At 34.4% G+C, this 21,339-nt stretch overlaps 1 protein-coding gene across 24 annotated transcripts in view; it reads left to right on the top strand.

Annotated features, from left to right (window-relative positions):
• Window positions 1-21,339, top strand: part of tmod (tropomodulin) — a 58,106-nt gene that overhangs the window by 26,395 nt on the left and 10,372 nt on the right. For 8 of the 24 annotated variants that reach the window (XR_013064222.1, XM_034328263.2, XM_034328262.2 and 5 more), the window contains 8 exons: window positions 15,453-15,605; window positions 15,687-15,854; window positions 15,932-16,058; window positions 16,143-16,363; window positions 16,452-16,606; window positions 16,683-16,779; window positions 16,854-17,001; window positions 18,175-18,277. Coding sequence is in view for 17 of the 24 variants with exons in the window: in XM_034328263.2 (XP_034184154.1) it covers window positions 15,453-15,605; window positions 15,687-15,854; window positions 15,932-16,058; window positions 16,143-16,363; window positions 16,452-16,606; window positions 16,683-16,779; window positions 16,854-17,001; window positions 18,175-18,263 (1,158 nt within the window). In the remaining 7 variants the exon portion in view is untranslated. Of the gene's footprint in view, window positions 1-3,665; window positions 3,826-6,221; window positions 6,380-14,677; window positions 14,837-15,452; window positions 15,606-15,686; window positions 15,855-15,931; window positions 16,059-16,142; window positions 16,364-16,451; window positions 16,607-16,682; window positions 16,780-16,853; window positions 17,002-17,762; window positions 17,807-18,174; window positions 18,278-19,447; window positions 19,528-21,339 lie in introns of those variants that run through there. The other 16 variants (XR_004581905.2, XR_004581904.2, XR_004581903.2 and 13 more) reach the window with 6 other exon arrangements.

Here is a 21,339-nt window from a genome sequence, read left to right on the forward strand (position 1 = left end):
CATGCAAATTTAGTATCATAAATAATTAATGTTGTTTGATAAGGAAATAGAAAAATAGATGCCACAATGCTGATTAAAATCGTGAGCTTTGTGTAAATTTCAATAATTTTTATAATTTTTAGATTCAAGAAATTATTCTTATAAATAATAAATGCATCTGCACTTCATTTTGACTCCCAATTCATATGCCATTTTTTTTTTTAATTCCGGGGGAATAGAATGCTTAATTGAAATTTGGCCATCTATTTTTCTGACACCTTGTATACACGCTTGCTAATCCGTATAAAATGTGATCGGCTCTTCTTACTTACCATGACAAATCGTCGCAAGTAACTCATTAATTCGACACGAGAGCAAAGTTTAGGTGTTCGAATGCTCGTCGACACCTGGCACGACTATTTGGCACTGCTCGCCAAGCATTTTGCTTTCCTTCTGTCGATTACATGGATAATTAAAACCCTATTAGTTGATTCATTGCCACCGTGAAAGCGAGCATATATCTAATATGATATACGTATACAGGAATTATTAAAAATTTTTTAATTTCATGATTTTAATTATTAAGTAATAATTGTAAATTAGCCAGTTTTGTTAATTAGAATATTTTATTTTCGTTTTTGTATAAATAAATATGAGAGTCATTTATTAAATTTTTATGGAAACGCATGCTTTATATCGACTCTGCTTTTCATTTTGATAAAAGGCATGGTTTACAAAATGTAAACAGCTTGTAATATTAAAGATCTGGATATTCTCTTCGGTGAGAGTTTGTTTTGAATTTCCTCCACGAGTTATTTTTCACACTGCTGCATTTTCCTGGCACAGTGCACTTATTTTGTTGACCTTCCAGGAGGTTGGAGTTTATCAAAATTTATTTTCGAAATTGGGGTTACACATGATTTTGTACAAGAAATATAACTTTTATTTAATAATTGTGTATATTTTGTAATATTTAAGTTCTCATAAATTTTTAATCACTGCTTTTTTCTTGATTAAAAACTCGAAAAGAGAAAGAAAGAATCGAGTGTCCAAACAACTCAATATCCAATCACCACCCTTAAGTATGTATCTCCCTCCTTCGGCAATGAGGGTATCGAAAGGAAAGTACTCCTAAATCCGTGTACTCGAAAAGAGGAACAACATCGAGCAAGCGTGCTTTCTCATTTTCGAGACGAAGGGGTTGTAGAAGGAGGCAGTAGCAGATAAAAGAATTATAACCGGTGAAATCGCCTTTCGAATTTGCGAAGGGGTTGCTCTGTAATCCTCTCAAACCGGCGTTCATCGCGAAAGAGAATAAAAGAATTTAAGAGGCGGCAGTGTTTTTCCAGCGAGAAATCTCAGGGAAACAGCATTTTAACGCTGCGAGTAAAATGAAAAAGATTGTTCTCTCGCTCGAGTGGCGGATAATGACTCGTATTTTTAACGCGAACACACTGGCTTCGTACGTTGAACGTTCAACTAGCAGCTGGATCGCTTTATTTTTTCATCGCCACCATCGTCAATATTATTATTGGCACAGAGAAAACGCGCTGATCCGCGAGCGAATTTCGCGAACTCCGAAACTGGGTCGAAATAATCTTCACACCGGTCAATGAGTTTAACTCGTGGTGCTTTCTTGCACTTAGGAGAGGGAGCTTTTGAAATGTAGAGAATAACAAGTATTTTTCAAATATTAGAACGTTAATTTTCAGAATATTTCTTTGCTAGACTAAATATTGCAAAATTTTTTTTTTTTAACAATTTGCAGAGGGCATTTCGAGTTAATTCATCGTGCTTTTACCTCGGCGTTGAACGAGGCTCAAGCTAATTGGTATTAGTATTCCGCGTGAAACGCAGACGCGACAGCTGTAAAGACGAGGTGGAAAGAAATTTTCAGAGAAGGGTCTTTGATCTTTGCTCTGTGAAAAGAGAGGACGGTTGTAAGAGCATTTTCTTCGAGCATCCGACGAGTCGTTTATAAAAATACATCCACGAGTGGAGACGCTATTTCGACCCATCCGATCAATTCGCCGGGTGTATTTTCAGATTCTCCACGACCTTGCGCGATGAGAATACTCTGAACTTCCCTACTCGTACGAATGTCACTCGTCTCGGGATCAGAAGAATTTTTAGCCTGTCTGATTGGAGAAATTTTCTTTATTCGCTTAGGATTTCTCTGGGGTTGGTTATAGCAGTTGTTTCGTGTCATAACAATTTTGCTTCATAAATCTCGAAAGAATAGAACTCGTGAAGGCACGTAACGTGTGAGAGTGTAATTAAAACAGATGAGGTCAATAACACAATTCAATCTAATTTAAATTTAGCAAGAATAAATCTGAGATAAGGCATCAAGGAAACCGATCACGGAACATCTTGAACAAATCTCGACAATCTGGCAGTCATTTAAAAATATTTTTCACAACCGGTAAGAGCTACAGAGAGGCGTGAAATATAAACAAAAGTGGCAAACGAAATTAGCCATTCCACTTGCGATTCTCGTTTGGCGAACGAGTATCCTCGATGAGACTAAACAGAATTGTTTTCTCTGCTCGTTCATCAATCAATTTGATATCGATCTTTATGTATTACTTTGTTGGAAGTGTTGCTAGCTCTTTAAGAGAGCGATCGATTGTTTGGAAGTTTGATTTTTGTTAAAATTTATAGCTTTGTTACTTGGTATGTTGTATGGTACATAATTAGTACATGGTGTTTCAATTTTTCAACTTTTCTTCTAATTTATTTTCCACTCTTCATTTATTTATTTTTCCACTTTAGTGATAAAATAAAAAATTCAGAGTTTAAAATTAAGATCTATCCTTCACTTATTTATTTTTGTTCTTCATTTGTTACGGAAATGTCTAATTTCTAATGCTTTACCCCTTTTTCAAATTTCTACAATTACCAGTCAGAATTCATGCTTTATCCTCATATAACGTATACTGAAACCACACGATAGACTGATTCATCATTCCGTGCATTTTGTCCAGGTAAAAGGAATAAAACCTCCCTATTGATCGTTTCGTTGTCGCTGGTTAACAATGGCTCGTTCTTTCTTCGATCGCTTATTCATGACCGGAAGTTTGCCTCTATTACCGTGAACCACGACGAAGTGCTTGCTGGTATCATTGTACGTTACCATGAATTCGGTCGACAAAAGGTGGAAAAAGAAATAAAAAAAAGTTCCACGTACGTCGTTTGTGAGCAGCCAAGTGAGAACACGGTTTCGTGTGACTCTTTGACGGATTTCAGGGTTTCAGGGCTTGCAAAGTTATACGCTTCTTACCTTGTAAGTTGGATTCATTTTCAAACTTGATAATAGGTGGTGGCATTGAGTTAGATTTAATGAAAATTTTTAGTTCAAGGATGTTCCTTCTTTTTTGAAAATTTAGATGAAATTCAATTATATAAAATATAATAAAATTAGTTAAATAGTTTAATGAAAATTGATTTAGAATAATGGATAGAGTGTAATAAGTAACTTTAGGATAATTTATTATAATTCAAATACCATAGAATTCAAAAATTTGATTTTTGAAGTTAGTATTTTCAAAGTTCATTTAATCAAATATGGTACTCGTTGTTTATCAAGTTTGAAAAGCCTTGCTCCGGATTCTGATCTATCTCTGATCACGTTTCATATGCGGATCTCTCCTTGCGGACAAAATTAATAGACCCTGAGAACATGTTGTTCTAATAACGTCGACAAATCGAATGACAGATAGTGACGCGATCATTCAATCGTCAGTCACGCATCGGTACCAGTTGCTGTCTAGAAATCATTGTGCTTCCTACATCGATTGTTTGTTGCAAAAGCGAAATAGAAATAACATTTCGTTTATCAGTTAGGTAAGTCGAATAATGTGCATTCATTTCAGGGTAATTAGTTTCAATCAGGATTTATCCTTGAAGGGATACGATAATTATTAGTGAATAGCAAATTTGTTACAATAATCAACCTGTTACAAAATGATTTATTATAAAAAGCAAAAGATCTATATCTGCTGTGTTTCTAAGAATTAGTCAGGCTTGGGTGAAATTTCCCGGAAAAGAATCATTGTTTTTCTCATTTTGCATCCATTTTGCATATAGAGCACCGAAAAAGAACAACTCAGAATATTTGTTTCACGTCTGTAAACAAATGGTTACGAGTTTGGGATCCGAGTGATATCATCTCACAGACTCGAGAAATGACCTCATCGCACCTACATACTCGCAGTTAGGTAGAAATACCGTGGAAATCTGAAGATCTTTTGCAAACGCATCTCTTCACTGATGGCACATTTTCTGTTCACGTTGAACCGCAACATTCTTTCGAATGATTATCTTGCAAACTTGTTTCTTATTGCATTTTTCATAGATATAATCGAATGATTAGTATGGAATTTACTGGTCAGATTAAATAAATATTGAATTAGTAACATTACTATTTTTACAGCAATTACCATTAATATTTTAAAAGATACATAATCTAACAAAATAAAATATAATATATAAATAATGTATACTGTCTGAAGTAGTATTATTTTATTTAAAAAAGAAAGAAGAAACACAGAAGAGTTCTATGGTGGTAAAATGTTTAAATTGTACACTGGAAGGCACAGAAGTTAATAATTCATGGATTTATTTTTATCGAATAGTTGAATAGGTATTCCGTTAATAGGCGAGTAAATGAATGATTGCTTGGAGCATGAGAATTTCGTAATCGTAGAATCAGCGTTGTTTTTGTTTAAAGTGAAAGCTCGTTAGGTAGCATTAATAGTAGCTGGTTCACGTCAGAGATCCATCAAGATGTTTTAGCCTTTTTATTCTGTTGAATTTCCTGTCGTAAACAATGCTTCTCACATGTTGACGTTTGTCGTAAATTACAATATTGTTATCTTTACATAGATGGTAGAACATATTAGAATAATTTTGGCAGTTGTTCTAATTCCGAGTTAAATTTACTTATAATATCAAAAACAGAACTTCCTGTTTGTTCTGACTCATCTGACCTTTTTGTTCTTATTCTAAATTAAATATACATATACAACATCGAGTTTATGACAATTTTATTATATAATCAATTGCAATCTTCATTGAGATTGTTTTTCGTATTTAACCCTTTGACGGTAGACCCTGGAGAAAGACTCAATTTTAATTAAATTTTAATTTAATTTATATTAATTAAACTATTTTGATATTATATTTTATACAAAGAAAGATTCCTATGTTAATACAAATATTTAAGAATTATTTTCAGCACTGTCAATGCTCTGTTATTTAAAGTTACTAACAGAACAAAAACATGAAATGGTAGCTTCCAATTACAGTTCGTCGTTAATAAGAATTAATGCAGAACGAATTAAACTCCTTTATTAGCGGATGCTTTTAACCCATTTTTCATCATTAGCTCCATTTTGGAAAGTTTAACTTTTCAGAAGAATAGTAGTCAAAGAATTAGAAAAAAAGCTTTTTTATTTTTTATGTAAAATACAATTACAACTTGATAAAACCAATTACGTATTATTCTTTTATTTCCATTTGCATCAAAATTGCTCGTAACAAGCACATAGAATTGTAGCTTCCTAGCAATTGTAGTTTTTTATTGATGCCAATTAACGTGAGACGAGTTAAATTGATCTCTCAACCCATTTTTCACTGTAAACTTTATTTGTGAACCTGTGAAATTAGATAGGTAATAGAATATCTTGATTGATAGATTTCCATGGAAATGCAAAAGGTCAGCATGGTAACTCATTAAAGACCAAATTGCATTAATGCAATATTTCATTTATAAGTTTCTTTTTTTTCATTCAATTTCCATTACTGAATTCTGTTTATTAACACTGTTGCTTTAAAATTTTATTTATTATAAAATAGCAATATGATGAACTATCCTCCTCCTTTTTTTAGTAACATTTTGTTACAATGAAATAATTCATCAATTATTTATAATAAATTTTCTATTCTTTTCTATGTAACTTTGAATATAACAAAAAGTGACATTCTTTCAAATCCTTAATCGGTTAAATACACTCCTTAACGGGGTAATTGCCGCAAATGCAGGATCGATTACAATTTTTCCGAGTGAAAACGACAAAAACCAGTCGTTCTGTTTATGGAATCACTGTATACGTTCAGTGAAAGTTGTTTGAACAAAATCGTCGATGGTTCGTAGACATTGCTAGCCAGTCTGTCGCACAATACCACTCTACTTACTCTTTCTGCCGTCCTCTCATCGTGCTTCCAGCATAAAAGTCAGTTGTTTAGTAGCGCTCCAGCTCCAGAGGCCTCGTCTCGTTCGTGTGCCACTCCTTCGGTCTCCTCTTCGATTCTTTGATCTTCAATTTCGTTTATTTGATCGATAGATATCGATCAAAATTCGTACTGAAAGATTCTTCATTTCGAAGTTCAACACCTCGTGAGTACTTTATATTCCCAAGTATTTATGATTATTTGTATTCAGGTTTAATAGAGTTTATGTAATATAGTGATTCATATGTTTTGTTAAAAATAGAAAGTGATTTTTATACTTGAGATGAATGGATGCAGTAATAGTCTTTTTGATTTCTATATTGTTAGGTATAAGTGAATAACAATTGCGAATTTTAGTTAAAATTTATTTTATAATATAATACATTTATATGGATACATGGAGAATATTTTTATTTTATAATAAGGCGAGGAGTTGGCCTTTTTATGTATGTATGTTAAATTATTAATTGATTTCCAATTGCCAAAATGTCAAAATTCATCTTCTATCCATTCATTCATTTCTCAGCCCATAAGTGTTAACAATGTCATTCCATAAAACGCGATACCTCTTCCCTCCGGATATTTCATTAATTTTCTCAATTCTCCGTATCAGTTCATCGTTCACACGCATTTCATTGATACATCCACTTTTTGATCGAACCATTCTTGCTCGTTACGGGAGGAATAATGCAACGTCGTTCAATCGGTCGCGATAATTGGTCGACGCGTTTGCATTTAGCGGGCGCGCGGTCGTTAAAGAAAAGTGCAGTTAATTAACGACGGCCCAATATTTGGTCGACACACTGTAGCTCGTTTTCGTGTGCTCGCATTATTGCAGCGATCGGGCAGGTCGTAATACAGCCAGGCCAAACGGCCGCATCAATTAATTGTACAAATGCTTCGATCAATCAAACATACCGTCTCTGTTTCTCTTTATCTTTCATCGAAATTTTCGTTGATTTAATTTCCCTGTTATCGCGGCAGTCGTTTAATAGGTTGCGGCAATTTTTACCTTCCACTTTCTTGGGTATACCAAAGGTGATGGGAAAGTTCAGTTCTGAAAATAGTTAAAGTTCAACCAATTTAAAAATAAAATACAATACTTGGTCTGGGTTTTAAAATCTATTAGGTAAATAGATAAATAGATAAATTTAATAGAAATCTGTAATTGGGTCTCAGTTTCTTAGAAATTATTTCTAATTACTATTAGAAAGTTTCTTGGAATTATTTTTTAAAATTCAAATTAAGATTTGAAGCATGATCTAAAGCATGGTCTGAAGCATAAATCTAAAGAAGAATAAGATCTCTTCCTAGATCATCTAAGAAAGTTTAGCACTATGCTTCCTGTCTCTTCTTCCTTATTTTGACTTTCAATTATCAGTGAAAGGTATTCGTGAATGATGAAGAGCTCTTTTCTCTTTAGAAAATCATTTAATTAGCTGATGAAAATTCTGATTATTTTAATAAATTACCAAAGAAAATATATGTGATTTATAAGTACATTGTACTAAAAACCTTGAAGTTAAATCATAGCAAGTGAGGAGTAAGTATTATCACGTCGTATCTAGTGACCACTTCGTCATATGTAACAGTTGAAATAAAATGAAGACCATGTGTGACATGTCTTCCATTTGTCAGTCTAGTAGGAAGTGTGTTGAACATGTGTTTCCAAAAAGAATTAAAAATTTAAAAAATTTTGTCTGGACGAAGAGTAAAAAGGAAAATTTTCGTTTCTAATGTGTTAGGTTGTTCTAATAAATTTCAAATTCTAATGCAACAAATTTAAATTCTACTTTCGATTACTCTATTGTAATAATAAAAAGGGTAAATTAGAAAATTTTAGTCTGGTTTAGGTATACATGGGGGAAGTATCATTTCTAATGGTTAATGTGTTAGATTCATCTAATAAATTCCCTTCTAGCGAAATTAACGATTCACCAAGGCTATTTCTCGCCACAACAGGCTCCTCTGTTCGCGACCACGTCGCTTGTCGTAGGTCAGCGATCCTCGATACGATCTTCCGGTGTTCATACGTGACTTATAAATATAGCCGGCGCGTTTTATCGGCGATCGAGCCGTACGGATCATTCCATGCGTATCGAGGCGCACCGTAGAACGCGGAAAACGCGTTCCTCGCCACTTCGTTAATACCTGGCCTCTTCGGAAACTTCTGACAATCATTTTTCATAGATCTTTATTCATCTTACAATGTTAATCCCATAATTACATCGTTGCCTTCTTTTGAAAGAAAAAAAAATAAAGAAAATCAATTTGTTTAACGAGTACATTACCACTGAAATTTAATTTTACATCTACTTCTCCAATATTTTACATTTCTTAGGAATAAATTGTTTTAAAATTTGAAAAAGTATATGTTTCAAATGTCGTGAAATGAAAGCGAGAAGTACAACAGGGTTAAGCGAAGAAAATTATGTATGTAGGCTCATTTTCTACTTCTTTAGTTGTCTTCTGTTTGAAATGGCAACACAATGACCCAGATCACGGAACAGAGAATCGATACACTTTCACGATTACGGGACCTTTGCGTATATTCAAGAGGCCAAATAGGTTCAATTGTCGAGCAGTTGGCGGGTCGCCAATCAGGATACGTTTAAACCTTCCAGTATTGTTTGGTGCGCCAAGAGTGATTCTCGTAAAATTGTAGAAGTTAAACAAAGTTGTTGCGATGCTCGATACACGTTGCGCAATGCTTTCGACGAAAATAGTTGCCGATGTGGCGTTCGATAAATCTCCCTTGTTGATTTATGCAACTAAATTTGTAACTATTTGTTGACCAGATAGAATCAAGATAAATTAGACAACTTTGGTTGCTATTGTTCCAACATATTGTACAATTATTAGATACTCAATTGATTATTAACCCTTTCTAATTCAAATTTCTTATATTTGTGATAAGAAGTATTTTAAATATTTCTTTTTTAATTTTATATTAATAGAAACTGTAACCTTCTTACATCTATACAATTTTTTACATAAATCAATAATAGAAATTGTCAAATAATTCCCATTACAATTTTAAATGTTAGTCACGTCGATTAAGAAAGTCATAGATAAAGGGTTAAAAATATTTCTACTACTTCCTGGTATTCAAAATTCCACGATAAGCTATGCATTAGTAAATAAGTAAAAGTGTATAACGTAAAACTGAAAACTGAACTTTATCTCTGGCAAAACCAGCTTTACTAGTTCCTCACGTTTTCCAACGTAACGGAAACACTGTATCTTATCCGCATGTAAATTTCTTGTCAACTTCATTTTAATGCGAACGAAACTCTAGAAAAAAAAGTGGACCAAGCACGAAAAACTCTGCTTTCATATTTGACGTCTCATTTGACTTTGAATCCCTATAAAATTATGTTATAATTAATCAAGCCTGTTAGAAGAGTGCACCGTGTATAACAAGATCATTAACTTCTTAGTTTAATTAGAAAAATCATAGACACGTTTAATCGTCTCGAAAATATGCGATGATAGAGTCAAGAGGCATCTTGTATCATTAGTTTTCAGTGCTTAATGAAACCTTGAATATATGCAAGGATCTTTGAGTTTCGTTTACAAACGTAACGGTCATTAATGTCCATGCACCGTGACGAGTGCAACAACGGTTCTTCTGTTGCTCGAACGAAGAATTTCTTAGCTGGAAATAGTTTAACCTAGTGATTTCCAAATTAAGGATTGCAATCATCTGAGACGAACTGATTGAGTTATAAAATGATTTTTAATTAAAAACAATATTACAGAATGGTTATCGATAATTTTAATTATAGCTTTCTTCCATCATGCCTCTTCTTTTTTTAAATTGATAATTTATTTTTAACTTCAATTACTGAAATAATTTTGCACACCTAATGAATAATATAATAAATTTTTAAACGTGGATAAATTATTGAATTTGATAGACGAACCATCTTTTTGTCACAGACTGTAGTTGTTACGGTGTTAAATAAGAAACAACTTGTTTGAAAAGCAATAACAAGTTCGTACACGAAGAGCACTTTCATCGTACAAACTCGTAGCACGTGTCCACTAACATAACACTCAATTAACAAAATTTACCGACGAGTTTCGATGAAGAGAAGCAACACTGAGGTAAAGGTCTTCTATGGTCAGACAAGAAGTTACGAAACTTGTTCTCTCGAGGATTCCACCGCTAATCGAGAAGGTGCAGCAATCGTTGCGCTTTCAGATAAACGTAACCAAGATTGGAATCGATTTCTACATTCTATCCTATGGAGACCTTCTAAATATTATTATTATGCGTTATTGAGGAGCAATGATATCCTTGGGAAACGATCATCGACGATTATATGCCACCCACGCGCAAACCTATCTACAAGTTAATCTGCTATGTTGTGACAGAAAAACTCGTTTATTTAATTGGAAAAAAAATCTTATATCGAGAGATTGATTATTGCAAATATCAGGCACTTTGTAAAATTGTCCGTGTAATGATTGCATAAAATTATGATATTAACTGTTTGAATGTCATGGGGGTATCGCTAATTAGATATGCTTGAATAATCAAAAAGAAAATAGAAAAATATTATAGACAGAAAGCTTGAAATTAAAAATTTGGAAATCAGGAATTTTAGAGATGAAAATTTGAACTTTGGAAATTAGAAATTTGAGAATTGAAAATTGGAAAGTTAGAAAGTTGGAAAATCGAAAATGGGATGCTAGAAAATTGGAAACGTGAAAATTGGATATTGCAAAATCGGATGCTGGGAAATTGGAGTGTTTCTCTTTTAGGAACATTTCTACGCTATTCCTAGGAACATAATTACACTTTCATGGTTAATGTTAATTCGTTATTTCGTACAGAATCACTTGCAATATACGGTTGTTACAGTTTCTCCGCGTGTTACGTGGCTGGTGATCGACTCGAATTTCCGTTCGTAGAAATCGGACACTCGACTCTTTCCCTGTTCCTTTCCCATAACGGAGTAACTGTCCGTGTTTGAAAATAATTACGAGATCAAGAACTAGTTCGTCACTTTTATCACGTTACTGTGACAATTTACATACCGGTTGTTGCATTCGAAACCATAAAGTGATTAATTCATGGTTTGTATTAATGACAAATCAACGAAACGTTATACAGTCACTTTCTACAACTTTTAAGCTTTAAATTAATGTATCATAAGTGGTATTTTGTGATACTTTTATGTCATGAAATTATATCAGAATTTCTATATCACTGCCCTCTCTTTTATACCACCATTTATCTGCCCTTTAACACAATTATCAGTTGATGATTTCGTAGAATCATATTAACATCTGCTAAAAAAATAATGCTGTTAAAAAATATTGTTGGTCATTATACCAGTCATCATTATACTCGAACTAAACGAAGAATAAATATGTTACGAATGATATGGTTTCACTTTAACTTACCGTTTTCACTTGAAAAGAAACACACTTTGTACGTGAGCGACAGTCGGTGAAAACGGTGCCGTCAATTAACGCAGCAGGTCATTTGCGTCTCTTCTCTGCCGGAGCTTCGTTAATTAATCAGTCGAAAATGTATCAAAAGCGTTCCCTGGAAACCGAGTGCAGCTTCTTTTCGAATTCCTTTATGCACGATACACCGCGAATCCCGGTTCGTCTGGCTGAAACGCCGGCTTTGTGGCGATGTTAGGCGCTTTTGAGGAAACACGAGGCCCTAATTGCGTGCACAGCCCATTAGCGCTTCGCCGGCTCCCAGAAGCAGGGTTCTTCTTCGAAAATTTAATTATTGACGGTTAATTCGGCCCAATTTCGAAACACCAGCCTCGTACAGGAAAAGTAGTTCGTCGATGGAGAATAGAAGTGTCGAAATTGATAATGAGGGTGGAACGAGTTCGTCCGCGTAGGCTTATTAGTGATTGGGAAAGGGGGTTAATGAGGGTGAGAATTTTCCTTAATTGTCAATTTTCGAAAGAACGTTTTAATGTCCTAAGTTTTGACAAAAATTTGAAAATTTTAATATCTTCATCATGGTATTTGTTACGGATTCATTCTGTTAATTACTAATTTATTAATACTAATTACCTCTTTTTTATTTTAATATTGTGTTGCACTTTGAAAATATGATTCAATTATTTTTTATTATTTATTTCTTCCTGTATTTTATTTATATAACTCTGTAAATAGTGATAACTATGGTCACGTCTCGACATTGGCCATCCGAATTTAGCTATTTGATAAATCGTTGGAGCGTTCAATTTTTCTATTGTACAGTTTTCTGGACTCGCGTCAAGAGACTCGCTTTGTTTCTGTTATTATTAGAAACACTAACGGTAGCATCCAAATCCTGTGTGAAAGAGGTCGATTTTTCTCTTGGTATTCGCGAAAGAACCATTCTACACCGTTTTTCTTTGTATCTTTTGTTGTGTTTTTTCCGAGAGCTTTCACGGAGTTTCAACGAGACCGTTACATAGCGTGGAATTATTGCAGCTATGATATGTCTAGACGGAAAACGATTCGCCTTTTTTTTTCGTGGCCGTGAAAGTAAGCCGAGAGGTTTTCATTCGGTCACGCAGAAATAAACCTGCCAAGAAGACGTACAAATTAATTAGCAGCCAGATTTCTCACGAGCAGCGAGAGCGTACGACTGCTATTTGGAACACTGAAAGTTTCATTCCAAGTGCGATGGGACCACGATATCTTAGCTGATAAAGACTTTAACACCTTCACCGGCATGGGAACTAATTGTACGAAGAATTTAACTTAGATAAATAATGTAAAAATTAAAAAGAAATAATTACATCAGGAATATGATAAGGTAAACTGAGGTGTTAGATTAAATACATTTGATAATTAGTGCTGTAGTAATTAATGTGCTAATTGGTGTTCTTCATTGAATCGTGTTTAGGTAACAGGTAATATTTGCATTGAAAGAGTCGAGAACGTTTAATGGAATGTTTATTTTCTATTGCATCATGTTAAGGGAAGAATGTGGTCTATACATCATCTTTAAAGTTGCATAATTCTGAAGTTATTATGTACAGAAAGTGATTAGAAAATTTTTTCCCTTCGGTATGAGTGTATCTTCTATTCCAGGAAATTAATTTTCTGATTGTAGTCATTATTTAACTTCTAAGAGAACTTCTAATTCTTTTACAATAATATTACATCCACAGTATAATGAAATTTAATATAAAATAATCAATTAATTTGTCCAGCGCGCCAATACTTTTAATTTGAATGTATCGAAAATTCTCGCGATGAGTCGATTGGTCACGCGCGCTAAGATTCAAAAACGACTACTGCCCTCTCCCATCTATCCATCAAAGCCTATTGAATTTTTTCCTCGTAAATTCATTCCGAAGCCATACGATGGAATAAAACACCCGCATCGAAAGTAGAAGTAGCAGCATTGAGAGATTAAGTTCCCGTATTCTTGAGCAGGGAGATATAATCGTTATTAATGCGGGCCTAGGTCACGGGCGACGGATCGTCTTTGGAGGCGGCTAGTTAGTTCGCGAGAAGGCCAGTGGCCGCGCTCGCGCTCACTATAAATAATCATGGCGCGGGGATGTCCAAGTATAGACCGTTGGGAGTGTGCCAGCCTGCGAGGAGGCTTCAGCTATTTTTGAGGCTTTCGCCGCTACAAGCGCTACAAACGCGCGATAGACGCTCTCTAATCAAAACTGCACGACCGAGGAACGACAGAGATGTCCGCTCTGTCTTTTCTGACCGCGAACATCAGACCTGCGCAATGCTCTACCCTAACTCCCACCTGACGCACAAATTTCTCCCTCTTCTTCCGTTTATGCCGATTGCCGGTCCTTCCGCGACCTTGGACAGAATTGATTTATCGAGCTAATTATCTTGAGCTGGCTAAAGGTCCGAATACAATTTGTTTGTTTCCTGGTTTTGTTTTTCATTATTTAGAACATGTTTTAGCCAAGAATTGTGGCCAGCCGCGTTTCAATTATAAAACTGCCGTCAAAGCTTTAATGATCAACATTGGACCATTTTTATATGGTATAGCGTACCGATTGTGGTATAAAGTATGAAAGGGTTTTATGTTGTTTGGTAACTTTGAAAGCGTCAGTAGAGTTGATGTAAACCCAGAGAAGAGGCTGATATTTAACTTTTCGCAACTTGCCAATCTTCTACGTATATGGAAGTGTTTTGAACAGCCGCCATTGGTGCTACATCAACGTCAATACCTGCGCGACGCTAGATGCGCAGAAACTTTCTCCATGGGTTAGGTCCGTGTATACCTCATTCAACCTAACTCCGCGCAAGGTTGATGTCAAACTGTCCCAATGATATCTGAATGAAAACTTTCCCGCCCTTATAAATCATTATGAATATTGAATAAATAAATGAACACCTCGAATCCTGTCCCATATTCAATAGGCGTTATGAAACTTATTTAAAAATTTAGAAAAGTTTTGGTTAACTCAACCTCCAATTTGATCCATTCTTTGTTCGAATAAGGTATAAGCGTCAAAGGGCGCTGCCGCAATCAGCCGCAATCGGTGGACTGGTCAGTAAAGTGTGCGTCTGTCGTGAGAAGTGGGTGAGGTATTTGATTGCGAGCGGTTCACCTAAATTTCTCATTGAAGAATCATTATCAGTTTGTCCCACTGACGTGGACAGTTTGTCAGGAGTAAGTTTTGAGTGATACGCTCATATATTAGAGTTACTCGCGAATTCCTGTTTAGCGTGGGTTGCCGATTTGGCAGATGAGTTGTCAATGAAAATCGATCCCGAATTATGTGGGCCAAAGGGCATCAGCCGCATTGGACAGTTGCCGAATTTAAATACAACTTGTCGATTTGCTGATCATTCGATTAGGAACACTGTCCGCATATACTCTAAGCCTTAGTGATGAACGTGAAGCGTGACGAAATGCCACACCATTGATTTGATCTCGAAAAAATAGAATTCATTGTGCTTGGTTTAGTTTCCGATAGTCATTTCATATCACTGTCTTCACCTTTATTTGTTTCAATTATCCGATCGAATTTCACGTGTATTCGTTTACCTTCGTTCAAGGAGAGTGTACTAGTCCTTTATAAAATATCAGAAAGAATTAATATTGTAGCATATACCGTGTTCTTTTGTTATGCAAATTTGTTAGAGAATTAACATAGTCTAATCTTGTTAGAGAAAGATTATCTAGTATCATATTTAGAGTATCAGTTAATTGATCTAACAGTTTGACTAACAAAATGTCACGGAGATACTCAGTAGTTGACCAAGAACCGTGGGAACCTTTCCAGACTTCTGCATCAACCAAAACAACCACCATGACTACTGCAGCTAAGTTGTATGGCAAGGATTTGAGTGAATACGATGATGTTGATGTGGATGAATTATTGGCACAACTTACTCCAGAGGAGATTAATATGTTAGCCAAGGAAGTGGATCCTGATGTAAGGAACTCATTATGAGTATGATTTATCAGAATAAATAAACAGGGCTTAGTACATGTGGATTTTGTAATGTGCTTGTAGGACAGCTTTATGCCACCATCACAACGTTGTAGTTACGAATGTGACAAGAGTCCAACAGGACCACTAAACCGTAAGAAACTAATTGAACACATCAATAAACAGGCTTTAGAGACACCAGACATACCAGAATTAAAGCCTTATGTACCTGGTGTTATTAGAGGCAAGAAGGTATGTTTTAATAATATAAATTTCATTTATGATACATATAAAATGTACAGCATTTATATACATTATTGCTATTTTAGTGGGTTCCACCTCCTCAAGAAACAGTCAAAGAAAAAGAAGCAGAAGAGCAAATTGCTATTGATCTTGGAGAAGAATATGAGCAAGCTCTGTCAAATGCTACTCAAGAAGAAATCATTGATCTTGCTGGTAATTATTATCCATTGAAAAATCACATAACTATAGTCCTCCATATGATGAACATAATATTAATACTGTATTTTTTTGCCACAGCTATTCTTGGGTTCCATTCTATGATGAATCAAGACCAGTATCATGCCTCTCTATTAAATTCTGGCCAGCCAGTTGGTCTGGGTTGGGATGGAATTACGAAAGCTAGTCAACCAAAACCTTACCCAATGGAACCACCTAATGATACCGACATCGATGCCACTATCAAACAAGTTCGAGAAGATGATGCCTCGTTGACTGAATTAAATTGGAATAACATTAAAGTAGGTATATGAAACACTTATCAACAGCTTGAACTGCACATAGATATAATATTAATAAATATTCAATGTTACTGTATTATGTTTTAAGAATATATCCGACGAAAAATTCGTTCAGTTATTCGAAGGACTAGAGATGAATACACATCTCGAATCTTTAAGTTTAACGAACGTGGGACTCACCGATAAGACTGCACAAAGGTTGGCAGAAGCCTTAGAGAAGAATTCTACTCTCAGAGTACTCAAGTCAGTATAATAATCCGTAGCTATTTTATCGTAATCATTCATAGAAATAATTATATACTGAAATTTCAATGTTTAGTGTGGAAACAAACTTTATAAGCCCATCTGTGATAGTGAGGCTCATCAGGGCGTTACTTAAAACGAAATCAATAGAAGAATTTCGATGTTCGAATCAGGTAAAGTATAATTAAAATTCGCCTATTTAGGAGTCAGATTTTTCTGGTTACTAATGGTGTGTGATTATATGTAGAGGTCACAGGTGTTGGGAAATAAAATTGAAATGGAAATTACGCAATTGGTAGAAGAAAACCCAACGTTGCTACGACTTGGTCTACATTTGGAGTTCAACGATGCTAGACATCGTGTGGCTGCACATCTGCAACGCAACATTGATAGGAGTAAGTAGGAATATTACACTAACAACACGTTTCTAGACGCGTTTAAATATACGTCTAGTTTATATTTTCGAAGAAGGTTAATGGAAAATTTATCACTTTCATGGAAACACACATATACAAACTAGTACTTAAGATAAATCAATCACTTATCATTTAATTGGCATCTATCAATCACCTCTTATCTCAGATATATTTGTATTCTTACTATCGTATAGTTACATAAGAGGTATCTGTACTTTTTAGGTTAGCCAATTAATCTTTCTTTCCAGGTACATTTTCATTTTCAGATCCTGAAATTCTTACAGATTATTCGTAACATTTATCCAGAGATATGTGTCACATATGAATCACAGTATATTCTATACAGATACATTATTTTTTTAATGTACATTGTAGATATTTAAACTATTCATTTCTCGTTTAGATGGGAGCAATTGTATGGGGGACCATGGCGATTATATGACGAAATGCTTCTAACTCTTCCGAATCTGCTTCGTAGTCTTACATAGCGCTTTGTTAGCACAATCATCATTCATCCATTCATCCTGCTAAATTCATTTATTATTTTTCTAGCTAGTGGCATAGAGGTAATTATGAAACCCTAGAGTGCACCCCATTTGCAATCACCACTTTCCTCATATTATTCTAACAGTTGCAACCACACTCATCTCTGCTACAATTTAAGTTTCGTGCAATTAAAGATGTTGTACCTAGAAAATCTACCGACTAGTGTAAATGACAGATCTGTTTTCAATTTTCAGCCAAGTACAGAACCACTGGTTTAAGTACATAAGTATTTCATTCGGTACGACTTTGTTTAAATCAATTATTGCTTATGGCTTATTTAACATTGATAATCAGCAAACAAGCAGATACAATTAATGATTCATGCTTATATGTATAGAAGGCACTCGAAATTGCTTTTTACTAAAGTACCTTACGATACGATACTTATTTTAAATTCACGATTATTCAGCAATAAATTCTAGGTCAAAATCTTTCTTCACCCTTCAGCATGTTCACGCTTAACTTTTCATACGCTCCAATGCAAGCCTTTTATCTTTTTATTTGATCATCTTCATACGTGAAACGCCTGCATTGGACTAAAAATTTAATCCTTAGAGTGGTTAGTATATTATTTAGTAGGTATTAACTTATTATTTGTTTTACTAGTCTGTCGTGTGGCACGCGCTAAGATAGAGAGTGGTACACCCGCAAAAAATTTCGCTATCCCCATAGGTGGCTTAAGAGATACAGCGTAGCGCATAGTAGCGCAGTGAGTAGATTTATGGATAAAATACTCCCTGTCGGTCTTGAAAATTTGTCTGATTTATTTAGTCCATGCATAATTCTCTTAATGATTCCCAGTGTCAATGAATGTTGAGATAAAATGATACCTATAGAATGTAGATTAATTTGTTTCTTTTGCGATTGTTTCCCTTTTATTTGCATTTTCTATCGGTAGATCTCTGTTTAGAAATTGTCTTGATAGTATAGTAATTATAATACAAGTATCATTCATTAATAGAGTTAATACTAATTAGAGTACCCGAAATAAATAAATATTAATTAAAATTAACTTGGTAGGATTTATAGCAATTAAAGATACTAAAAATTAATCAAATTAATTATTAATTATTAACTGGAAGAAGTTGCCATAGACCAGATTATTATGATCTATTAATATCATACTAGTATCATAATCATGTATCTCCATTATCACTAACATTGTGCATCTTCCACACAATTTTATTTTAAGTTGCTGTCATGCTGCTCTTTCATATTTTCTAATGCTAAGCCGGACAGTATTAGACACAATTACAGTCACGGAATAAAAGACAATTAATACGAACACATACAAGTTCTAATATATCGGAGCTAATTAATGTTGTATAATTTTGGCAGAGAAAATAATGAATAATTAGAGTTCTATGTACTGTGTTAGGCTCTCCCTAGTCTCTCCCAAGTCTCTCCCCTGGGTCCTCCCAAATCGAAAAGTCTACGTTGCACCAGGGTGTACATTTCTTTCATTTGTTGAAAAATCGTGTAAATATTACTCATTAATTATTTTTCATGTAGAAATTATACAACATTAAATTGTAACGAGATGTACGAAAACTTTTTTGATACACTGTAAGTACACATATCTCGGGTTGTACATATTTCCAGGAGTCCCAGTGTCAACCAATACTTTTCCTTGTAAAATAGTACAATTTGCTTATTGTTACGTAAATGCTCGTCGCATATACTCGTTAATTATGGTGATAATAGCATTCAACTTCTACCTTAAATGGTCAAAGAGACTTCGAAACGATGGTTTCATAATCATTTACCTTAATAGCAATATGAAGTCGATTTTCTTCACAATTTTATCAGCCACCGAACAGATACTCTACGAGTCAAAGCTGCGACGTATACTTACGACACCTCTATTCTTTCCCAACAGTACGGAAAGACCTAACGCTGCGGCTACAGTTCCGATTCTTTAACATGAACCACAGGAAACGTGCCTTGATTCAATGAAAGGTAGCTACCCATCGAATGGTAGTAGATCAGCAGAGTGATAATTATTGTGGATTTTCTTGCAGCTTAGCTTACTTCTGCAGCTTCATTAACCTTGCTTATTGATAAAATTGCAGACTGTTTTTGCGTGTCTTCATTTAGACTTTTGAATTACAATATGATCTCATGTTGTTTTAAAATTCTTTATTCGTGAAAAATGAAAGGATAAACGATGGAAATTTCAAAAACAATAATCTCTGTAAAAGTAGCTTAAATATTAAATTATCATAAGAAAAATTCATTACCATTTTAAGTCATAGATTATTAAAAATTTGTTACTGAACAATAGTAAGCTATAAATTGATTGATTTATTGTTTCTAACGAAGAATCAGTTATCTTTTGTTAAAAATATTAATGAAACATTTATATAATAATTTTCCCCAAATTCTAAGTTTCATAAGTGCCATTTTCAGATACTTTTATGTCATCAAATCCTGTTATTCCAAAATTGCAATTTGATATGTAAGAACCTAATTCAGTATTGATAATTTAAAAAAAAGAGATTCCTTATTTTATAAAGAGGAATCCAATAAAAATGCAGAATTTTTCCACCGTTTTACCTTTCGGCGTTCCATTTAAAATAGATCATACAGTCTGTAATCAAAGTTGAAGACAGAGTTTCGCGCTTGATCTGACACGTCGTTAACCGTGAATGGTGTTTGTAGACGAGCTTTAACTCTGGCCGACGGCCGTCGGTGCAGGCTTTAGGTACATCCTATCAAACCCGATGAAGTCGTGACGCGTTAATTTCCACGCAAGCCTCCAGAAGCTCGGCTCTCTTTGCGTGACGTCCTCTCGACGTTAAACGTCGAGCAGCGAGCGGTTTAACGCGTGCAGACGTGAACCAGCAATGGGATCCAGTATACAGGGTGTCTCTAAAGCAATCTTCCTCAATGTTATTCAACATCCAATCCCTTTGACATTACAAAACTAATAAGAGAATGTTTGGACATTTTTCATGACCCAGTTTACTTTGGTTCGTACTTGCATTAAGCTTCTCGGTAGAAACTGTTTCTTTAGTGGACGTGGTTTTCACTGGAGAGACTTAAATGGGATTTTAAGAGACTTAAATTTATTTTTATAAGAAAGATGCTGAAGATGTAATACTTTCTTTTGGGTTGATTATTCACAATTTTTTATCTTAAGTTAATCTTGATAGAATTTTATAAAATCTATAGAGGTATTTGTATCTTAAAAAGGTAATTAGAAATAGGTGCTAAAGATTTTAGAAATTTTTTTTGTTTTTAATAAAACACCCTGTGTATGGTTCTCTAAAGCTGCAGATAATACTGGTCCGATAAATATAGGATCTGGCTGTAATTATAATGTAATCTTGGAGGGGATAATTCTGAATTAAAAAATTAAATAGTACATTGGGTGTGAAATTTTAAAAATATATTTTCATATTATAAATGTTGAATTTTTAATTCATGAAATGTTTCAGAATTAATAAAAATAAAATTTTTTAGAAAGAATTGTCTCTTTCGCTATTACACCATAATGATAGCCAGATCTTGTACATAAAATCCACCCAATAAAACTGGATTATTCTTATCCGATTAATAGTCAAAATTTCCGTAAAACGATACTTAATGCTATAACTAGAAGACACCTGTTCTCGTACTTATATCCAATAGCATAGTTCAATCTGACGTGAACGCGTTGAAACTGCTTGGTTGAATCAACCGCGAACTGTTCCCAATAAAGTTTTTCCCTCGCATGAAGGTACAACTCAATTAGCTGGTCGTTTGGCGGAAAGTTCGCAGCCAGATCGC

This window comes from Osmia lignaria, chromosome 1 (assembly GCF_051020975.1).
Source record: "Osmia lignaria lignaria isolate PbOS001 chromosome 1, iyOsmLign1, whole genome shotgun sequence".
NCBI classification, from domain to species: Eukaryota; Metazoa; Arthropoda; class Insecta; order Hymenoptera; family Megachilidae; genus Osmia; species Osmia lignaria.